The sequence below is a fragment of the Drosophila mauritiana genome, chromosome X (assembly GCF_004382145.1).
Source record: "Drosophila mauritiana strain mau12 chromosome X, ASM438214v1, whole genome shotgun sequence".
In the NCBI taxonomy this organism is placed as follows: domain Eukaryota; kingdom Metazoa; phylum Arthropoda; class Insecta; order Diptera; family Drosophilidae; genus Drosophila; species Drosophila mauritiana.
The window spans coordinates 3,714,468-3,733,335 of NC_046672.1; the positions used below are offsets into that span (position 1 = coordinate 3,714,468).

At 45.3% G+C, this 18,868-nt stretch overlaps 2 protein-coding genes across 7 annotated transcripts; one reads left to right on the top strand and one right to left on the bottom strand.

Moving 5' to 3' along the window:
* Positions 1–564: 564 nt before the first annotated feature.
* On the bottom strand, positions 565–7,445 carry LOC117148926 (peptide transporter family 1). Of its 3 annotated transcripts, XM_033316645.1 has the most exons (5): positions 7,325–7,445; positions 7,181–7,266; positions 2,970–3,051; positions 2,682–2,910; positions 565–2,625 (listed from the first exon to the last, which is right to left on the bottom strand). In XM_033316645.1, exons 1-5 carry the CDS (start codon positions 7,428–7,430, stop codon positions 786–788), a joined length of 2,343 nt encoding a protein of 780 aa, XP_033172536.1. In that variant the 5' UTR covers positions 7,431–7,445; the 3' UTR covers positions 565–785. The 3 variants fall into 3 exon arrangements, with proteins under 3 accessions (XP_033172536.1, XP_033172537.1, XP_033172538.1); XM_033316646.1 differs by lacking the exons at positions 7,181–7,266; positions 7,325–7,445 and adding an exon at positions 5,544–5,930; XM_033316647.1 differs by lacking the exons at positions 7,181–7,266; positions 7,325–7,445 and adding an exon at positions 4,134–4,329.
* A 2,508-nt stretch (positions 7,446–9,953) lies between these two features.
* LOC117148924 (peptide transporter family 1) lies at positions 9,954–18,772 on the top strand. 4 transcript variants are annotated; one of them, XM_033316644.1, is made up of 7 exons: positions 9,954–10,082; positions 10,617–10,675; positions 14,514–14,848; positions 14,911–14,989; positions 15,051–16,054; positions 17,597–17,804; positions 17,930–18,772. In XM_033316644.1, exons 2-7 carry the CDS (start codon positions 10,657–10,659, stop codon positions 18,688–18,690), a joined length of 2,406 nt encoding a protein of 801 aa, XP_033172535.1. In that variant the 5' UTR covers positions 9,954–10,082; positions 10,617–10,656; the 3' UTR covers positions 18,691–18,772. The 4 variants fall into 4 exon arrangements, with proteins under 4 accessions (XP_033172535.1, XP_033172533.1, XP_033172534.1 ...); XM_033316642.1 differs by lacking the exons at positions 17,597–17,804; positions 17,930–18,772 and adding an exon at positions 16,224–17,411; XM_033316643.1 differs by lacking the exons at positions 17,597–17,804; positions 17,930–18,772 and adding an exon at positions 16,224–17,411 and having other exon boundaries at positions 9,955–10,039.
* Positions 18,773–18,868: the final 96 nt, after the last annotated feature.

Here is an 18,868-nt window from a genome sequence, read left to right on the forward strand (position 1 = left end):
TAAAGGGCAGGCCCGGTTAGTAACACTTCTCTTCGGTGACTACGCATTAAATGCTTGTCGGCGAAAAAACGACGGCCATTAGGGCTGCCACTTGTCGAAAAAGCCGAAGGGGACAGCTCGTACGTGAAACTACGCCCATGTCTCTAATATCTCCACGCTTTTCGGGTGTGGTGCCCTGGTATCCGATTAAATTTACTTACAACTGTTGTGTATTTGCCTTACAAACTTGCTTAAACGTATCAAGCAATTAATTATTACCGATCGATCACTACATATTTCACTAAATTGCCATTTTCAACTCCGAACGCAAATGTTCTACAAGATACAGTTCTCAACGAACAGCCCTACCACAGTATCTTTTTCCAACGAGCCGGTAACGCCGGCCAACTGCATTTCTGTTATACTTGTATTGCACATAACAGCTATCATTAACAGCAAATTTTGGGACATAGTTCAGTTTCAAACCCTAACTGAAGTTTTAAATTGTGCATAGCTAATAGCCAATATTATTGTATCGTGAACATATTAAACAGTGCCAATTATAATAATTAATAAGTATTTCAATGCCAAACATATGTAATAAAACGTATAAAATGTATTTACAAAACAATTGGGTAAAAAATGCATCTACAGAATACTCGTACAAACGAAGATATTTACAGCAAACTACATACATAAATAAATGCGAACAAATAAAATAAATAAAAGGCTACGACTACGACTAAATGCGAATGCGGGCGACGCTCTTGATGTGGGTATGGACTTTAAGTACGAAAATCGGGCATCTAGGCCTCCGAGAAATCGTTGTCGTAGGCGTGATTGCGGTAGGCTCCGTATCCCGGTTCCGCCTTAATGCCGCTTGTTTTCCTTGAGGTTGTATCCACTGTAGTGTTCTTGGGCTTCGACTGCATACCACTATCGATTGTCGCATCGTCGTCGTCCTCGAAGTCCTCGCGCTGATCCTTGTACTGGTAGCTGCGGGCTAGCCACAAGAAGATCATCATGTCCACCAGCATGAGGCTGGCGAACAGGGTGAACTCTCCGGATTGCGAGCTGGTGAATTTGAATTCGGCAATCACCACGACAAGCATGTTGCCAATGGCCACCGAGAGCAGCCAACAAGCCTGAAGAACACTCTTCATACTGGGCGGCGACTGTGAGTAGGAGAACTCCAAGCCCGTCACGGAGAACATCACCTCAGCTGCGGTCATCACGACAATTTGGGGCAGCTGCCACAGAATAGATACGGTATTGGGGGCAACCACCTCGACCACGTTGTTTTGGTAACCATCGCGGGCACTTCCCGTCACCAGAAGGCTGTAGAGTGCACCTTCTTTGGCCTCGAAGCTGGCCACCTGTGTGCCATTGATGTCTACCCGAGCGAAGCCAGGCGTGATCCTGTGGAGCTGCGGCAGATTGCCTTTGTTCAGGGTAAGCGGTGGCTCCTGGGATGTGGCTGACTCAGTTGATAGAAGAACGGGTCCCTCGTCGTCTGGCGTGTTTAACAGAGCTCTCACTGAACTGCGACCAGTGTCAGTGGCGGACATTTGTAATCCATCGGCAAACTCGACGAGCTTGTCCTGAGCTAGGAAGTAACTCACTGACTTTCCTGGTTGCAAACGCAACTTGCCGGTGATGGAAGGGCACTCTCCGGATACGGGCTGAGCATTAAAAGTGTATTCTTTGGACTCGGGCATCTGGAGTGAAAGATCCTCCCACACATTCAGAGGTTCGATAAAGCGAGAAGTTTGAACCACAGCACTCGAGATTTCATAGCGACAGGGCATGCCATTGTATATTCGCAGGTGGGCCATATCGGGCTCTGTGGGCATGGCTCTGTAGGCAGCCTGCTCCATCTTCATCTCAAGACCCGCTGAGAGGAAAAATCCTAAGGCTGCCAGGAGAAGGCCTAAGGTTAGCTTCTGCAGTGGTCTCCTTATTCCACAGCGTGCCAGAACAGGGTAAATGATATAGTCGAATAGTGGCAGAAACCCGAGGATGAGCAGGGGATTGACCACCTGCATCTGATCGGGCTTTATCTGAAAACCAAACACATTGCCGTCCATTCGTGTGGCCTGGAAGGTCCATCGCGAGCCCTGCTGATCAAAGAGGGCCCAGAAGACGGGGAAGGGCAGAAAGAGTCGTAGGATTCTACCCAGGCACTTGGTCTCCTGCACCATTCGCGACCCCACCGTCGGCTTGGCATAGTCCAGAAAGCTCTCCATTGGCTCCGAGTGCCTGCGCTTTTGCCATCCCTTGAACGCATCCGCAATGCAACGCGACACCCCGAAGATCATGTTGCCAGCAGGTGGCTGACACCTATACAACCGCTTGCCGGCCATGAAGATTACCACCGAAATGATCATCAAGATGGCGGGCACGCCAAAGGCCAGCGAGAAGCAATCCTGATCGCCGAAACAATGGACGTCTGCCCTCAAGATCGGGGTGAACGTGGTCGAAATCAGAGATCCTGCGTTAATGGCAAAGTAGAATAGCGAGAAGAACTTTGCCAGCTGGAGACTTTGCGCGGGCAGCGAGAACTGGTCGCCCCCAAAGGCGGAAACGCATGGCTTGATTCCACCGGTCCCGATCGCAATTAGTAGGAGTCCCACAACGGTCACAGCTCTAAATGGCGATAAATTAATGTATGATGACAACCATGCTATGCGGTATATACTCACTTAGTTGGCATCCCCGATAGCGGAACGGCACCAAAGGATACCACCATAGCCCCTAGGCTGTACACCAGCGATAGATATAATATAGTCTTGTACTTTCCCAGCCAGCCATCGGCGATAAGAGCTCCGATCAGGGGGAAGATGTAGACCAGCATGGTGAACGTGTGAAACAGTACGGTTGCCGTCTCCTCATTGTAGCCCAGCTTGTTGGTGAGGTACAGCACCAGGATGGCTGAAAAGTAAGAAATTTATTAGAAAGGACAACATGGATATGTCGCCGAGGTTACTCACTGCGCATGCCATAGTAGTTGAATCGCTCGCAGAACTCATTGCTGATGATGAAGGCCACCGACTTGGGATACGGAATGGTTGGCTAGTCGGGAGAGGTAGAAGAACTGTCATTAAACTATCGCGATCTGATTGCCCTTTGTAGCACTATCTCCTCTACATTTCTTTATCAATGGCCCACCAGTGAGAATATGTCGTTTCATGGACTGACTTGGCAATTATACGCCAAGTACCCATGTCGATAGAATTAAATACAACACGCGACGCCAAAAGATGTTTGGGTTTTAGGTGCATTTGACATTCCATCGCAAAGCGGCTAAAGAAACTTTCTATTAGTTTACTTTTTTTTGTTGAAACTTCTACGGATTCTAACAAAGCAGTGCCATAAATTAACTATTATATGAACGGCCTTTTCAAAGCGTGATACTCTTAATCTGTTTATAATAGTCTCGAACTAGCATGTGACTATTTATTTATTTATTGTATTAAACAAATTGTTGTGATTTTATAAAGAATTACAAGGGTTAAATGTACAAAATTTAACCAATTTAATTAACATTTTTATAGTTGTGAGAGACTTTGATTTTGAATCCGCCGCATTAAAAACGATTGAATAGTTTAGCTATTATGGTGCTTTTGGAATTTGCCTATGGCTACGAAATCCCCGTTTTCATCTTTTGATAATATGGAAGCTTACAAATATGACTCGTAACTTGGGGGAACTTTTCAGTATGTTTAATTGATATTGGATTGGAGGCAGTTCTCAAGTGTTAGATGAGGTCATTTCACTAGGGTATTTCTAAGGTACATACATATTTCGGATGGCCCTTAACTTTTTGGCGTTTTCTAAGCCTATTCTCATGGAAATGCTGCTTTCTGTCGTCACAACGCCTTGTTTTCGATTTGGCTTTCGATTTTGTTGGGTTTGTTTTGTTTTGCTTGGCTATTTAGTTTTCTGTTGTGATTTACCGCGTCTCTTGGCCAAGGTGAGCAACGAAACGCAAACGGGTTTCTGTCACTACCAGTGTCTCCGTTTATCAGTGAGTACGTTAACCATTGATGATTGAGAATTCTGTGCACACCACGGCCTAGGCCAAGTGGCTCTCCTCATCCTCCTTTCCGATCCCTTCGATCGCCCCAGCACTCCACGCTCTTCACAAGACTCACCGTTGCCGATTTGCAATTCTCCGGGCCAACAACTGCATTGCCGACAAATGCCATAACGAGCTTTACGTAATGATCGCTACACTGTGGGGTTTCTGATTTTCGGCTCGAATCTACACAAGACTTCACTATGCACCCTACTTTTTGGCCCCCGCAGAATTTCTGGTCTTGAGCTCCCGTCTGTCGGAGACAACGTTCAGTATCGAACTAAGAATTCTCCGGAGCTGGCCCCGAGCTTTAAAGTTCGATCTGCCACCCGTCTTTCTTCTCGGCCTTTCTTGCGCTCCCAGTCCCTAACTGCCACCTCGAGCAGTAACAGTTGTTAAGCATAGGCAAATAAATTAACAAACAATAGAAGATCCCCAGAGAGTCTTAAAAGGGTTGGGGGCTTTAAAGGGGGGCTCGAACAGAAGATGGTGAGATCAAAGCTACAGCTGATAGTCTCTGGCTTGTCTAGACTCTAGTGTCAGACTCTAGTCTACACCTTATCGCCGGTAACTCCGGGGCAGGCGAGCGGATGATAACAGAGCTCGGGTAAATGCATTTGTGTAGCCCGATCCGCAAACTGGGTCACTATCGATTTTATTCTCTTTTCACAAGAGTACATTAGCTGCAACAGTTGCTGGAAAACGTCCCATTACAAATATGTACATAGATTGGTGGTATTTATCAAAGCTTAGCTACTAATTTTAGCTCCTCAATTATTCAACTGCAATAAATAGTTTTAATTACGGGTGTCGTGTAAAAAATTGAATACAATAAAAATGGTATAAAAAAATAATTCGCATGCCGTTTAACCTTGATCGACCTTAATTGCTTAGCAAATATTTCTGTTGGATTAGTAAATGATTAAAGGGTATTTATTGATCGACGCTATCATGGAACAAGACATATTCGATTCTTGTTTTGATTCTGACACACGACGATTAATTCAATCAATTTGCGGGCAATAAAAGGATCTCGATTTGCTGTCGCTTTTGGTTGACACACATTTATCGATCGCCGGGGGCGTACAAGGTCAGCTGCGCTGCCGCTGTGATCAATAGCCTTGGGAGCAGAAGAAAACGAAGCAAGTGGCGAAGAGAGTAGAAAGAAGAAAAGTCATTGGAACTTTGTGCGCTTCTTTTTCTCGAACACCCACTGCACGTTCAGTTGGGCAAATGTGTATGTATGTGTGCCTTTGTGTGCACTGTACTTTCTCAATTGACAACTAAATATGATAAGTAGCTGTTCTTCGTGCTCTCCGCTTTTCACACCGAAAGAAAATCCATGGTTGCAGCACTCCCTTTCATTGGGATGCAAGAATTGGGAAAATGGAAGGAATGGGATTTGCTATCCTCGCCCACTTCTTCGAACTCTCTCCTCTTATCATTGCACCCTTTATTCAGCATTTCGCTTGCTGGCATCACTTACCGCAATCTGAGAATCGGACTCCTCTTTTTGTCCGTTTTTAACGTTTTGTCCGTTTTTACCGTTAGTTATTTCACTTGCCATTTTGGCATTGGCTCGCCTTGTCCTCCTTTTGGCTACCTCTTAATTGCGCTTTAATGAGCTCGAACAAGAGTCACCTAATCGCGCTGGGCACTTTGGAATTTTGTCGAAGTGCCCCGAAAATCGAGAAACGGAAAACACACGCACACGTTTTGACACAAAAGGTTTTTTGCACCGATTTGCGTTGCCAAAAAAAGTTGTACAGAGTGTACTACATCAAAAAAGACACTGGTGAAAGGGGGTTGTGGGGAGGTGATCAACAGGTCGACGCCATAAAACGATCGCCGTCGCTGGCCGACGATAAATGATGCTCCGTCCATTTGCAAGCTGCGCTTTTAAGCTTGACTCGCAGTCGGCGGCTACGTTGGCAGCGCAGTCGCGACACCGAAAACCAAAAAAACAAATAATACACAATTCGAGCAAGAACAAAAATCAAATTAAATTTTTAGATAAACAGGTGGTGATGGAGTGGTAGGGGGGGGGGGGGGGAGCGTGGTGTAGAGAGGGTGCAAGAGAGCGAGAGCAAGATAAACTCTGCTCTCGCTTCAAGCTGTGCTCTCTGCACTAAAAAAAAAGCCATGTGTAATCTACAAAATATAACATTGAATTTGTGAATCTATTATTCAGCCAGAGCGACAACATCAAACAGTTTCAATAAAGAGCGAAGTATAATGGCAACAGAAATTAGCCAAATATTCATTCCTATAAAATATTTCTCTCCGTGTAGCTCGCTCTGCAGAGATCATTGCAGCTGCAGCGGCGATCTCTTAGTATTGCTGTGGGGGTGTTCCCACCACCGCCCTCTCTTTCGCGCAAAGCTGCGGCAGTCAAGTTCAATGCTGTTGGAATGACGAGTTGCTGAATTAGTGGACACCCCGCCCACCGACGGGCGCTATCGCTGGGAGTCTCCTAATCGGGCGTGTTACAGCTGTATTCCTCCTAATTTGTGCGAGCAGTGTTTCCTGTTGTTTCAGAAGGCTTGTGGAATGTGCATCCCCATCTGTGGACACAGTGCACCCACAGTATTCCAGCTTATAGCCATTGCTGTGTCAACTTTGGCGTTTGGCGTGCTTAAAAGAGAGAATGTGGTTCTAGGAAGCCATATCCTATTTGCGATACCGTTGTTGTCAGATTTAACGTTATCTTGTGCTCAATATGTTATCTGCGCTGAATCTTGTGGATATCCCCTCGCTTTTCTTTAAGCCGAGCCAGTGAGCTGGCCGGTACGAATCGATCTTATCTCGATCATATTCCTATCCCCTATCTGGCGATTAAACCCCTGGCCGTGCAAAATGGTCGAGTGCCAAGTGCCTGTTATCTATGTTTGTTTTCTTTACGGCTTTGAGTAATTTGTTGGACTTTCCCAGGCAGCCATAAATCTATCCAGCTGTAAAGATTTATGGACCGCATTAGCTATTGTTTCGCGTCGAGATTGCTAAGGTTTTTCACGAAAACGCCGCGCTACACCACAAGATTGCACAGTTCCGGAAATATATTGATACATGTGCCGAAAAGGTTGTCAATTTCGCACTTCATTCCAGTCCAGACCTCAGACTCACCTTTTGGAAGCCGTTGCGGTTACCTTCGACGAAGTGGATGTGCTGCAACCGATCGTCCTTAGCTCGAAGGCGGGCGAAGTGCCAAGCTGTAGAAAGTACATACATATATATATGGGAGGTCTTTGGGAAACTGATGATACTTACTGCGACTGAATTCGGAGCTGCTCATCGGGCGACTGGATTCGCAGCTCGAACTGCATATGGATGTGGCTGTGCTAGAGAATTCGGGATTCCGCTGTCTGTGAAGCATACTTGAGCTGTAGCCTGGATTTCTGACAACTAAGGCAAAGGACAGTCACCCTAATTATAAGAAATTATTTATTTAGATTGGAAATGTATGGGGATCTTTATAATAAATTGTATTTTTGAAATTGACGTGACGTCTTTATATCTTTGATGTACAAATCTAATCAGTTGGGCAAACACTTCACCGCCTATCTTCATTGATATCGGACTCCGAGCCTTCGAGATCTTGAGATCTATAAGTACCCCTCTATCAGAAGATCGGAGCCCCTAAGCCCCCACTGCCCTAAGAACGAGTATGATTGGGTGGGTATCTGGCTATCTTAGGCAAGGACATCGGCTATATCTCGCTTTCGCTTCGCCCTTTCAGCCCGATTACTTAATCGGCACAAAGTGCGATTCGGTAAGCCCCGTGCCGAGTTGTGCGATTGGCCCACCTCTTAGGTAGGTTGGTGGTTGCGATTTAATCGGAGATACTCTATCGCCGCCTGACCACCAGTTTGCTAATTGATAAGGTCTTAAGTGTAATCCCCAGGCTGAGCGAAGAGTTTCTCGCCCAGATACGACGCCATAAGTCCATGGATACGAGATGCATAATAGCTGGCTGGGGATACGAGTACTCGATGTCTGTGTGTGTCAACACGCAACCCGCTCAATCGACACACAGACCCCCAATGCCTTGATGGCTTTAATTAAGTGTTACTCAATCGATCGCATAGCTGGCATTATGAAGACTAGACACCATGCAATCTGGGAGCCAAGTAAGTGACAATCGTAAAATCGAAAGCAAGAAGCAAAACAAAAAGTTCACTTGTCGCACAGTCAGGGCCTCTCGTTGAGCAATAATGGTTAACGTTAACAATAACAATAACAATAACAATGTCGGGCTACGGACTATCGCAGATCGGCCGATTGGCTATGGCCAATAGATGTACATATGTATATACTTGTTTCTGGGCATGGCATTAATGATAGGCGGCCATAAATACTATTCGCAGCTATCGACGCAGCGATTAAGTTCATAAAACAAAAACGCCACAAGTTTTGCGACCACATCCGATTAGATGCCTATCAAAGCGGTGAGCCAAACGGGGTTAGATGATATAGGTTTTCCTATTTAAGGGGTCGCAGGATTTATAAGCCTTTAAGAACCTATGTAGTATTCGATGTGATTCGCAGCTTTGGCTAAATAAAGTTTCCTCAAATTTCCTCATTACTTCATAAGGTATTATTATTGGGAAAATTGTCCAATTTCGAAAGTTTCCGGCCTTAAATGCCTATGGATTGAAAATTTCGGAACGAGTTCAACGAGATATAACATTCCACATTAGGCCAACTATTACCCAAGTGGTTTTCAAAGTACTAATCTTAAGGCGTTGAAATGACTTATACTTATGACTAATCTGATATGAGAGACGTACGTACTTTTGAAACGCCTGTTTGTTTCGCAAAAACTTATTGCCGATGTGATAACTTTAACGGCCATAAAACTACTTAATAGATTTGTAATAGTTCATTTTCCTATTACTATCATTTTAAGGGGCTTAATATAATTTATTGTATTGCTGCCAAAATACTGCCAATCATTTCGGTCTTAACTTATATGTGTATGTACGTACATACGTTGCTTACCCACGGAAAAGCGTGAAAAAAGAAAGTCATGTAGCTCGTTAATATGCAAGTCATTAGTATTAAATACTGGACGCGTTGCTCTAAAAATGGTTGGCGTACTTTCTTGAAAAAGAAATGGCTGATTAGTTACTTTTTGAGCAATATCAGTAAGCCATTTGGCTATTTATTATTGATTAATTGCCCGATTAACACACAGTTCAAGCCATTGAAGATTCTGACTAGCTCTCCTTACCCCACAAATTTCCTTGGCCAGCATTATTGTTTCTATTTCGGCGTTGTTTTTTTTATCAGCATATAGACGTAGTAGCTCTTTAAATAATTATCTTTAGACCATATACTAGACTACTTTTCGATTCATGACTTACGGTGGGTAAAGTTGGGAAGCTCCCATCCCCCAGACTTGCAAGTAATGGCCAGAGATAACCGTTTGGGGCGTTGAAAATATTTAGTTAATGATGGTGCGCAATCTGCATCGCCCACTACACACCACCCACCGACTGATGACAGACGGGGCGTGGCAGGTGTGATAAGCGGAGCAATTGTGATGGACAGCGATCTGTAATTGACAGGCGGCCAAGGGCGGGAAAGGGTAAAAAGTCAAGTAGATATTTCGGTGGGTAGTTGTGGGCCATAAATAACAATCGCGAGAGCTGCGAACTGCGGCTCCATTCATTGTGGGTAAGCGAACACCGGGCCGTAAATACTTCCACTTGCCAGTCGATAGTACGATAACACTGCGATTAGGCTTATCAACTCAGTCGTTCTAACGCCTTTCGCCATCCTTCGACGTCGAGCACGCGCGCAGTCGCAGCGGGCAGAGCAGTGCGGCAGAGCGGCGAAACCGTCAACGGCTTCTTAGCTAAGTTCGTTCACAGTCGACTTCAGTCTGAGGCTGTTGATCGCCGCTTGCGGACGTGGTCGCTCAATCCTGCTCGATTCATAACCGATTCAAAACCGATCCGCACCGATCCCAACCGAAACGACGTGCGTTCCAATTTTTTTTTTTGCAGTTGTTAAATGTTTTAATGTGAGTTACGAGTGCGCGAATGCAATGAACAATAAAAGCAATAACGATCCGAAAGCTTCGCCAGAGAACGGAGAAAAAACCGACGATAAATGCCTTATGAAAACATTATGTTATGGAAAGATCTTGCGAAACAATCAAATCCTTTCAAAGGCCAATGCAGCTAAACAGGATTAGATTTTGTATACTTTGAAAATCAATTTGCAATACAAAAAATCAATTAAAACTATAATTAATCTGAATGAGATCTAATTGCGATATTTTTGGGTTAATGCAGTGGCAATTGGAAATTTCCCTTTAAAGTAGCCAATTTGTGGTCTTATATACATAACTTCAGGCGAGGATCAGTACTTTTTTGCTTTTATTGTCTCTTATTGGAAAAAACAACAAAATTTACGCATAATATATATGTGCATATTTTTCGTTAAATTAAAAGAAAGTTGAGTTTATGCAGCCCGGTCCATATCTCATACATATGTACATTCCTACAACGTAATGATTTTTAAAGCAAATTTAATATTTTTCTTCGATTTCAAGTGACGCGTAACGGATGTGAAGCGATCTCCGGGTTCCCACCATGACGGATAACAAAAATGGTATTGTAAATTACTAAAAAAAACCACAGATGCATAATTATAGTTTCTACAGAGGGGTGGCGATTATACCCACTACTGAAGCGAGATTTATGGCCCATATTTTTCAGATGCTCTAGTTTTAGTCACTGTTTCGATTTCTAGGCAAGCAATATAAGCCACACAAAATTCCCCTCACCATAGATTGCAGTTGTGTTCTTATTTAGTTTATTGCGCCTATTTACTTCGATTCGCACCCATCCGTTTTAATCAGGGTCCGTTGGGTAACGTGCATGTTATAAGGATGGCCGGTAGTGACTCAACGGAGGAACGATTCCCAGAACTCCAGGCTCGCAACTACGATAATCGGCTCCCTTGGCCGCGTGTGCAGTTCGCAAATCTAATCGCTCTGATAAGGGACTTTGAGTGGCTGGCCCCGGGTTTTAGCCACTTGAGCGGCTCCAACACAAGCAACAAGCAGGTCCAAATGTGGATTTGCTTTTGACGGTCCCCAAAAAAGAGCTGCCAAACTTGGTCAATTGGCACGGACGAACCAAAGACACTAGAATAACAAGATGCGTAACGGCCATACAAATTTTTGGCACGCGATTTTTTGGCCGTGGCTCTAGAGGTGGCTCCAGGCTCTCTTGAGTTTTTGTTCGAGAGAGAAAGAGCGGAGAGCGCTACAGCAAACAGCTCTTTTCTACGCATACAGTGATAGCATACAACTGTATGTGTGCACACGTATGCTCATGTATTGTAAATTTGACAAAATATGCCCTTTACCTTAGAAGTTCGTTGACTTTAAATCTATATTATTTTTTATCAATTGGCACCATGCGAAAAATTCTTGTTTTGCATTGCCTCAACGTTATTATTATTTAAATAAAGCTTAGAAATAGTAATAGACATAATAATATGTACATCACAAAATAAATTTCGAAAATGACTTTATATTAGAATACTTGTCATTAGGGTATTCAGCTTGCGGCGTGAGAAAAATTAATAAGGCAATGATTGTTGAGTGCTTGTGTCCGCACTTCGTGCCTGACGATATGACTTTTGCAACGAACTGTTTTCATATTTTTATTTATTTTATTAATTTTTATTTTCTACTACGTATTATTATTTTTTATGAAATATTATTATGAAATATTATTATTTTTATTATTTATTAATAAAATTATTATTTTTATTATTTATTAATAAAATTATTATTTTTTTATGAAATTAAAAAATAATTATTATTTTTATGAAATATTTATTTCTCAATGTTATGTCTTCTTTTTGGAAAATTTATGTTTCAAATTACAGTAGTATAATAATTTCCTTTGTATTGCTTTAATTATTATTATAATAATTATTATAATAGTCAGGGAATTTTTATTTTATTTCATCATATTGCTACGAAATTGGCCACAACTCCAAATATGTAAATTCGTTTCTTCGATCAGAATTGATTTCGGCCCGAAAATCGTCTTCTAGCACAGCACGCACACATATACGCGTTCTCGTCTCTTGTTTTTACTCACGCAAGCAAGCAAATTCTATTTTTATATTTCTTACGCTCTCAACGTGAGCGAGCGGAAAGAGAGCAAATTTGGCCTTCACCAAAAAAGTGGCTGCATAGTGCCAAACGAATGTATGGCCGTTACGCATCTTGTTATTCTAGTGTCTTTGGACGAACCTTGCCTACACTTGCCTATTCAAATCTCAAAAAAATAACTCGACTTGCCTACACCGATGCAAATTTTCTAATTTGTATAATTGTGTGCGCCTGCATTTCAATGTCAGCCGCCGGCTTCATTTGCATATTCGTAGGCAAACTGCCATTGCGGGTGTTTAAAACAAATGCGATTACGATTTCGTTTGGTATTCCAAACACACACACACACTCCACTTGCTGACAAATCGCTGGGAGAGCCTGTAGTAAGTGCAACCGCTTGCAATTAGTGAGTGAGTAGTTCGCCTGGAATTTGCTAGTGCGAAGCAGAACCCGGTCGAATTGGATGGGGCGGTGCCGATATGGGATCGTAATTGCCACTTCGAACGGAACAAGACAATCAAAGTTTTGCTCACTACCGAAAACACCGAACTTATCTATCTGACAACTTCCATTGAATAATTCTGTTTCTTCGCCGCCGAAAAAAGCATTTGTAATTAAAACTGGGCCAAAGCCCCTGCTCCTGCGCCGCTTATCATCGCGCTGGACCAATAAACATCGCGCTCGTTCTAATCGCTTGTAAATCAGTTGGAATACTTTTAGACCCTCTTCATGGCGATTATGTTATTGGGTAGGTGCGAAATTTACAACCTATTCGATGGCCAATCGATGAACAAACCGACGACTATGCGATAACGATGCCGATATGCAATGTCATTAAAGAATCACTCACTACTATATATTTGATATGCAACATATAGATAACTCACTTGTAAATAGCACTTTCAACTTCACTATATTCTTGTCCTGCGTGAGACTATCCAATTATGGCCATCCGTTCTCGAATTCCAGAGGAATTTCTCTGCATATCACAGTTAGCAATAGTTCAACGCGATTCAGCATCATAACCACCTATCAATCAATCAATCAATCAATCAATTTATCTATAGGTCCCAGGGCTCTTAGAGCTTAAGTAAAGAAATCTTAAGAAAGTGAGATTGAGAACACTTTCACAGCACTTTCCCTCTGACTCTTTACAACTGCACTCAAGGCATACCAGGCTTATCTAATTATTTATAGGTAAAGCCCTCACTGTACTCATTTTTCAATTAGCTTGTTGGAAATTACGGAGTATCAGCGACTACGATTGGTCTTCGCCTTTTATGGAGACCAATCGAGTGGATTGGAAGATCCGTCTGGAGATCCATTTTCCGTCCTTCGGTGACACTTGGCCAGTTCCCTGGAACTAAACACTACGCTATTAGCGGCTGAAAATGAATGAATGAGTGGTTTTGAGTGTGAATGTGAGTGGCAGGCCTGGTCTCCCGACTTCAAACGGCCACCGAAGCGGGTCAATGCTGTACACGTCTGGTACTTGTATATTTTGTATATCTCTGTCTCCCTGCGATAAGGCGCTTAGTGTTAATGGATGTTTGATGTGAAGTGTAGTGCGTGCAATAGCATTGTTTCCACGGTTTATGGGGCCATGTGATGGCTACATTACTGCCTCAAATAGCGGTCATAAACGCTGATAAAGCATCGATGGATTAGCTGCGAACCGATTCTGGATATCGCAGTTAGATAAGGCCCATTCATTGGCCGCCTTTCGGGACTTTCGCAGTTCGCTTCCTGAATCATCAACCATCGAACAGATACAGATCCAGTTGTCCGAACATGGCCATGACCATGACAAGATGCAATTACCATTCGATCTACATGGACATGACCATTAAAGCTCCAGCAGACATTTAGACGCAGCATTGTCAGTAATCAGCATGTTGTTTATGGCGTGGAAAGCCATACTCCCAGCCAGTTTGTCAAAGTGGAGGCGATCGCCGAGAGAGCTATCTTCCCTAGCTGGGTTATCTGACGCCCGCCACTGCCGTAAACCTCGTAAAAGCTCGGGGCCTAAGGCTGGATAATTTATGCCGGGCCACCGAATTCACACGCCCACCGTTGAAGTAAAGGCCTGGCCAAATATAGAACAGTCCTTATCTGTGGCGGAGGTGTCAAGCACAAGGCCACAAGTCTCGGTTTCGGTTTCTGATGAAATGTCGCCGATCCTCAGATCACTAACGAATCTCAGTGGCCATATGAAATGGAGCTGCCGGTGGAGCAAGTACCCCTGCTGGGTGGGCTCTCCAAGTTTTCGATGATCGCATTTCGAATTACTTACCTGGATCCTTCTCTCTTCCGCAGAAATACAGCCAGCGGCTGAGCCTGTGGCTGAACCAGAGCCTACTCCCGCGGCCGAAGTAGCTCCTGCAAGTCCCGAGGGTTCCGGTCCAAGTGTTGCCGAAGAAGTCACCCCGAGTGTTGCGACCGTTGAAGACACTACCCCGTCTGCAGCACGTGCAGAGAGTCAACCGTCCATCGAGAGCAACGGCACGGCGGAGGACAAGAAGCTTCCCGAGATCGCCAAAAAGAATGGCAAGGAGCCCGAGCAAAATGACAAGGAGCCCGACCAGAATGGCAAGGAACTGGCGGAGGCCAATGACTTCAAGAACGTCTCCGAGACTGAGGGTCAGCAGAAGGTAATCGTTATTATCAAGATTCGAAGCGAACACTGTACTGACCTTTCAATTGACACCCACAGAAACTGCCCTACCCCAAGTCCGTGTTCTTCATCATCAGTAACGAATTCTGCGAACGTTTCAACTACTACGGCATGAGGAGTAAGTTAATCGCAAAGGATCTTAGCATGGAATCTCTGCTAATCGCTCGTTCTTCTTTCAGCTGTTTTGGTTCTGTATCTGAGTCGAGTTCTGGGCTATTCTGATGACACCGCCACCGTGGTCTTCCATATCTTCACCATGTTCGTGTACTTCCTGTGCGTTTTTGGAGCCATCATTTCGGACTCTTGGCTGGGAAAATTCAAGACTATCCTGTATTTATCGCTGGTTTACATATGCGGATCGGTGCTGCTGACCCTAGGTGCCATTAGACCACTTAACCTGCCCATGGAAACGTTCACGATGATGGGCCTTGCGCTAATTGCCCTTGGTTCAGGTGGCATTAAGCCGTGTGTGTCGGCGTTCGGTGGCGATCAATTTAAGGTGCCGGAGCAGGTGAAGCAGATCACTTCGTTCTTCTCGCTCTTTTACTTTTCGATCAATGCCGGATCGCTGATCTCCACCACGGTGACCCCTATACTGCGCGAGGACGTGTCCTGCTTTGACGACATTAACTGCTATCCATTGGCCTTTGGAGTACCTGCCGTACTTATGATTGTGTCGGTCATAATCTTCGTTTTGGGACGATCCCTGTACAAGATGAAGCCACCGGCCGGAAATATGGTGGTGCTTGTGAGCAGTACCATCTGGACAGCCCTGACCACCAAATGTAAGGAGAAAAAGACCAATCCGAGGGAGCACTGGCTGGACTATGCCGATAGAAAGTACGACCGCCAGTTGATTGACGATGTGAAGGTCCTTATGCGAGTCCTCTTCCTCTACCTGCCACTTCCGGTCTTCTGGGCACTGTTCGATCAGCAGGGCTCCCGTTGGACCTTCCAGGCCACCCGAATGGACGGCGACATGGGCTCCTGGGACATCAAGCCCGACCAGTTGCAAGTGCTCAATCCTCTGCTCATCCTAATCTTCATACCGTTGTACGATGTGGCCTTCTATCCGGTCCTGAAACTAGTGGGCATCCGACGGCCGCTGCAGAAACTCACCATGGGCGGCATCCTTGCGGGCATTGCTTTCATCATTTCCGGAGTGGTGGAGCTTAGCTTGGAGGTGAGTAATTGTTCGAAAATGCTTGTTGGCTTGGGACTTAAAGCTCTGAAAGGATTTAATTGGGAAGTTTTAAAGTATTTTTAACTACTGTGCTTATATATATTGTATTGTACTGTACCTGCACCTGCACTTTCCGTTTTTCTTTCGTTGCACGCCTTGCTGTCGTTAGAAAACCTATCCCGACCTGCCCTACAGCCAGAACGTCCAGCTGCGCATCTTCAACGCCGACAACTGCGACTACCTCTTCACCTCGAACATTCCCGGAGCGGAAAGTGTGACGGTGACCTCGTTGAATGCCTATACCAACAAGGATATTTACGCACCCGGTTCACTGGACGTGGAGTACTCGCTCAGCAGTACAGATGAAGCTTGTGCCATTAGCGCCGACAAAATACGTAAAGTCCTTACTGATAAGACGGCATGGTCTCTGTTCCTCAATCCGCTGAATGGTAGTGGATACTACTGGGAGGAGGATTTTGTGGACAAGCCGAGCCAGAGCCATCCGCTGATCCGAAACGTCGCTAATGTGCCGCAGGGGCTATCAATTCGTTGGCAAAAGCCTAGCACGGGAGAGGTGGTCTATGATGACCTGGCTAGCAAAACATTGCTCACTCGTGTGAATTCGGCGGAGTATGAAGTCCTGGTGGGCGAAACGAACGTCGGAACATTCGATGTCCACACCGGCGGCGTGTACACACTCCTGATTAAAGATAACAACAACATTTACGAAGCCAATTTGGTGGAAGTGACGAGCCCCAACTCGGTAAAGATCCTTTGGCTGGTGCCGCAGTACGTGGTGATGACCCTCGGCGAGGTGATGTTCTCGGTGACGGGACTGGAGTTCTCATACGCCCAGGCTCCTCCCAGCATGAAGAGTGTCCTGCAGGCCTGTTGGCTGCTAACGGTGGCCTTCGGCAACGTCATTGTGGTCGTCATCGCCGAGGCCGCCTTATTCGAATCGCAGGCCAGCGAGTTCTTCCTGTTCGCCGGCCTCATGTTCGCCGACATGCTGATCTTTATGGTGATGGCCTACTACTACGTGCCCAACGATCCGAACAAGGCGGAGGAGGCCCAGCCCCTGACGGCGGGCGATGCCAAGACAGAGATTCCCGCGCTCGAAGACGGAGTCGAGAACAAGGGCAAGGACATCACCGAGTAGACCTCAATCCGATTCGTCCTGCTTGCTCCCGCGTTGTGTATTATATATATTTGTACTTGTAGATGTGTATATGTATGTAAATCCTTAGTGGCCTTTGTCCATTTCCAAGCTAAGTGTAAGTGAAGCTGCGACCGGGCATTGTTGCATATGAAAAGACATCCAACTAGTTAATCTAATAAAAGAAACTTAATAATATAATCCGTCGTTGTTACTATTCTTGCTCTCTCTCTATCTGCTTGAATACTCTTAATTGTTTCCTAGACTTTACTCAGTAGACTTTACTCAGTATGATAGTCTTATAAGATATCATTCCGGAGATTTCTGGTATTGCTCCGATCTAATATATTCGTACCAGCTTGCACGTTTATCTTCCACCCTTGCAGCACACTTACCCATTGTTACCGAGCAGTGGTAATACCCAGCTACGCGTCTTCAACGGTATTCCCGACTGCGATTATCGCTTCAGTACGAACCTCGGAGCCCGGGAGAGCTTCACCTTAAGGGGGCTGGACTTCTACTATTCGGGTAGCGTGGCCACGAGCACCGACGGTACCTTCCAGTTAACATACACCGTGGAGAGTCTAACTGAGGGTAAGTTACCACGTTATCGTGATCCTCATATTCAGAAGTCACGTAAGAACCCGTGAATATGCTTAAAGACCACTATCCTCTTTGGAGCGTTAGGCCGACATCACAATTTGAATCACTTCACTTAGGTTGCGTAATCCTGGAGGGCGGAACCCAGCAGTTGTATGAGGCCACCGCCCACTCACTGTTCCTGCGACCTTCGCACGCCATCACTAAGTATTGGTACGAGGACGAGGTGCAGAAGTCGAATCGCTCGTGGGCTTTCGTGCGAAACCTGGCGAATCTCTTGGCCACCACGCGTGTGGTTTGGCGGGAGGATTCCGGGGATGCGGTGGCCCTGGATTTACCCGCCCGCAATCACGATCTCTACGAGCTAAGTACGGGCGATTACAACGTTCAGGTGGCGGATCACAATCTTACTAGCATAGAGTTACGCGCTGGAGGCGTTTACGCCCTGCTGATCGGCCAGAGTCACGGGACATTCGTATCGCGACTCATCGAGGTGACCAGCCCCAATTCGATGCACATGCTCTGGCTGGTGCCGCAGTACGTGGTAATGACCCTCGGCGAGGTGATGTTCTCGGTGACGGGACTGGAGTTCTCCTACTCCCAGTCGCCGCCAAGCATGAAGAGTGTCCTGCAGGCCTGCTGGCTGCTAACGGTGGCCTTCGGCAACGTCATCGTCGTGGTTGTGGCGGAACTCAAGTTCTTCGACTCGCAAGCCAGCGAGTTCTTCCTGTTCGCCGGCCTCATGTTCGTCGACATGCTGGTCTTCATGTTCGTGGCCTACTACTATAAGCCATATGATGAGGTGGCTGCCCTGGTGCAGAGGGTAAGGGCTAGACGGGAACGGAAATGGCAGGATCTCGACCGATTCAAGAGGGACTAGGAGTACGGATGCCTGCTCGTCATTTGAATCGGTGCGCTTATTGTATCCTTATGTGTAGTTCTTTTACGATACGAAATAAATATCCCAAAAATACGGCAAAACAAAGACTTTTAATATCCGCTATCAGAAGAAACATATAATTATTTCTTACTTTGTTACTATTTCAAAGACGATCCTA

Bases quoted from the DNA above. Each gene is read 5' to 3' on its own strand.
- LOC117148926 (XM_033316645.1), bottom strand. From the start codon at position 7,430: ATGCTTCACAGACAGCGGAATCCCGAATTCTCTAGCACAGCCACATCC. The intron at 3,052-7,180 runs GTGAGTCTGAGG...TCTCCCGACTAG, and splicing joins ACCGCAACGGCTTCCAAAAG to CCAACCATTCCGTATCCCAA. The intron at 2,626-2,681 runs GTGAGTATATAC...ATCGCCATTTAG, and splicing joins CTATCGGGGATGCCAACTAA to AGCTGTGACCGTTGTGGGAC.
- LOC117148924 (XM_033316641.1), top strand. From the start codon at position 14,413: ATGGAGCTGCCGGTGGAGCAAGTACCCCTGCTGG. The intron at 14,447-14,513 runs GTGGGCTCTCCA...TCTCTTCCGCAG, and splicing joins GGAGCAAGTACCCCTGCTGG to AAATACAGCCAGCGGCTGAG. The intron at 16,055-16,223 runs GTGAGTAATTGT...TGCTGTCGTTAG, and splicing joins TGGTGGAGCTTAGCTTGGAG to AAAACCTATCCCGACCTGCC.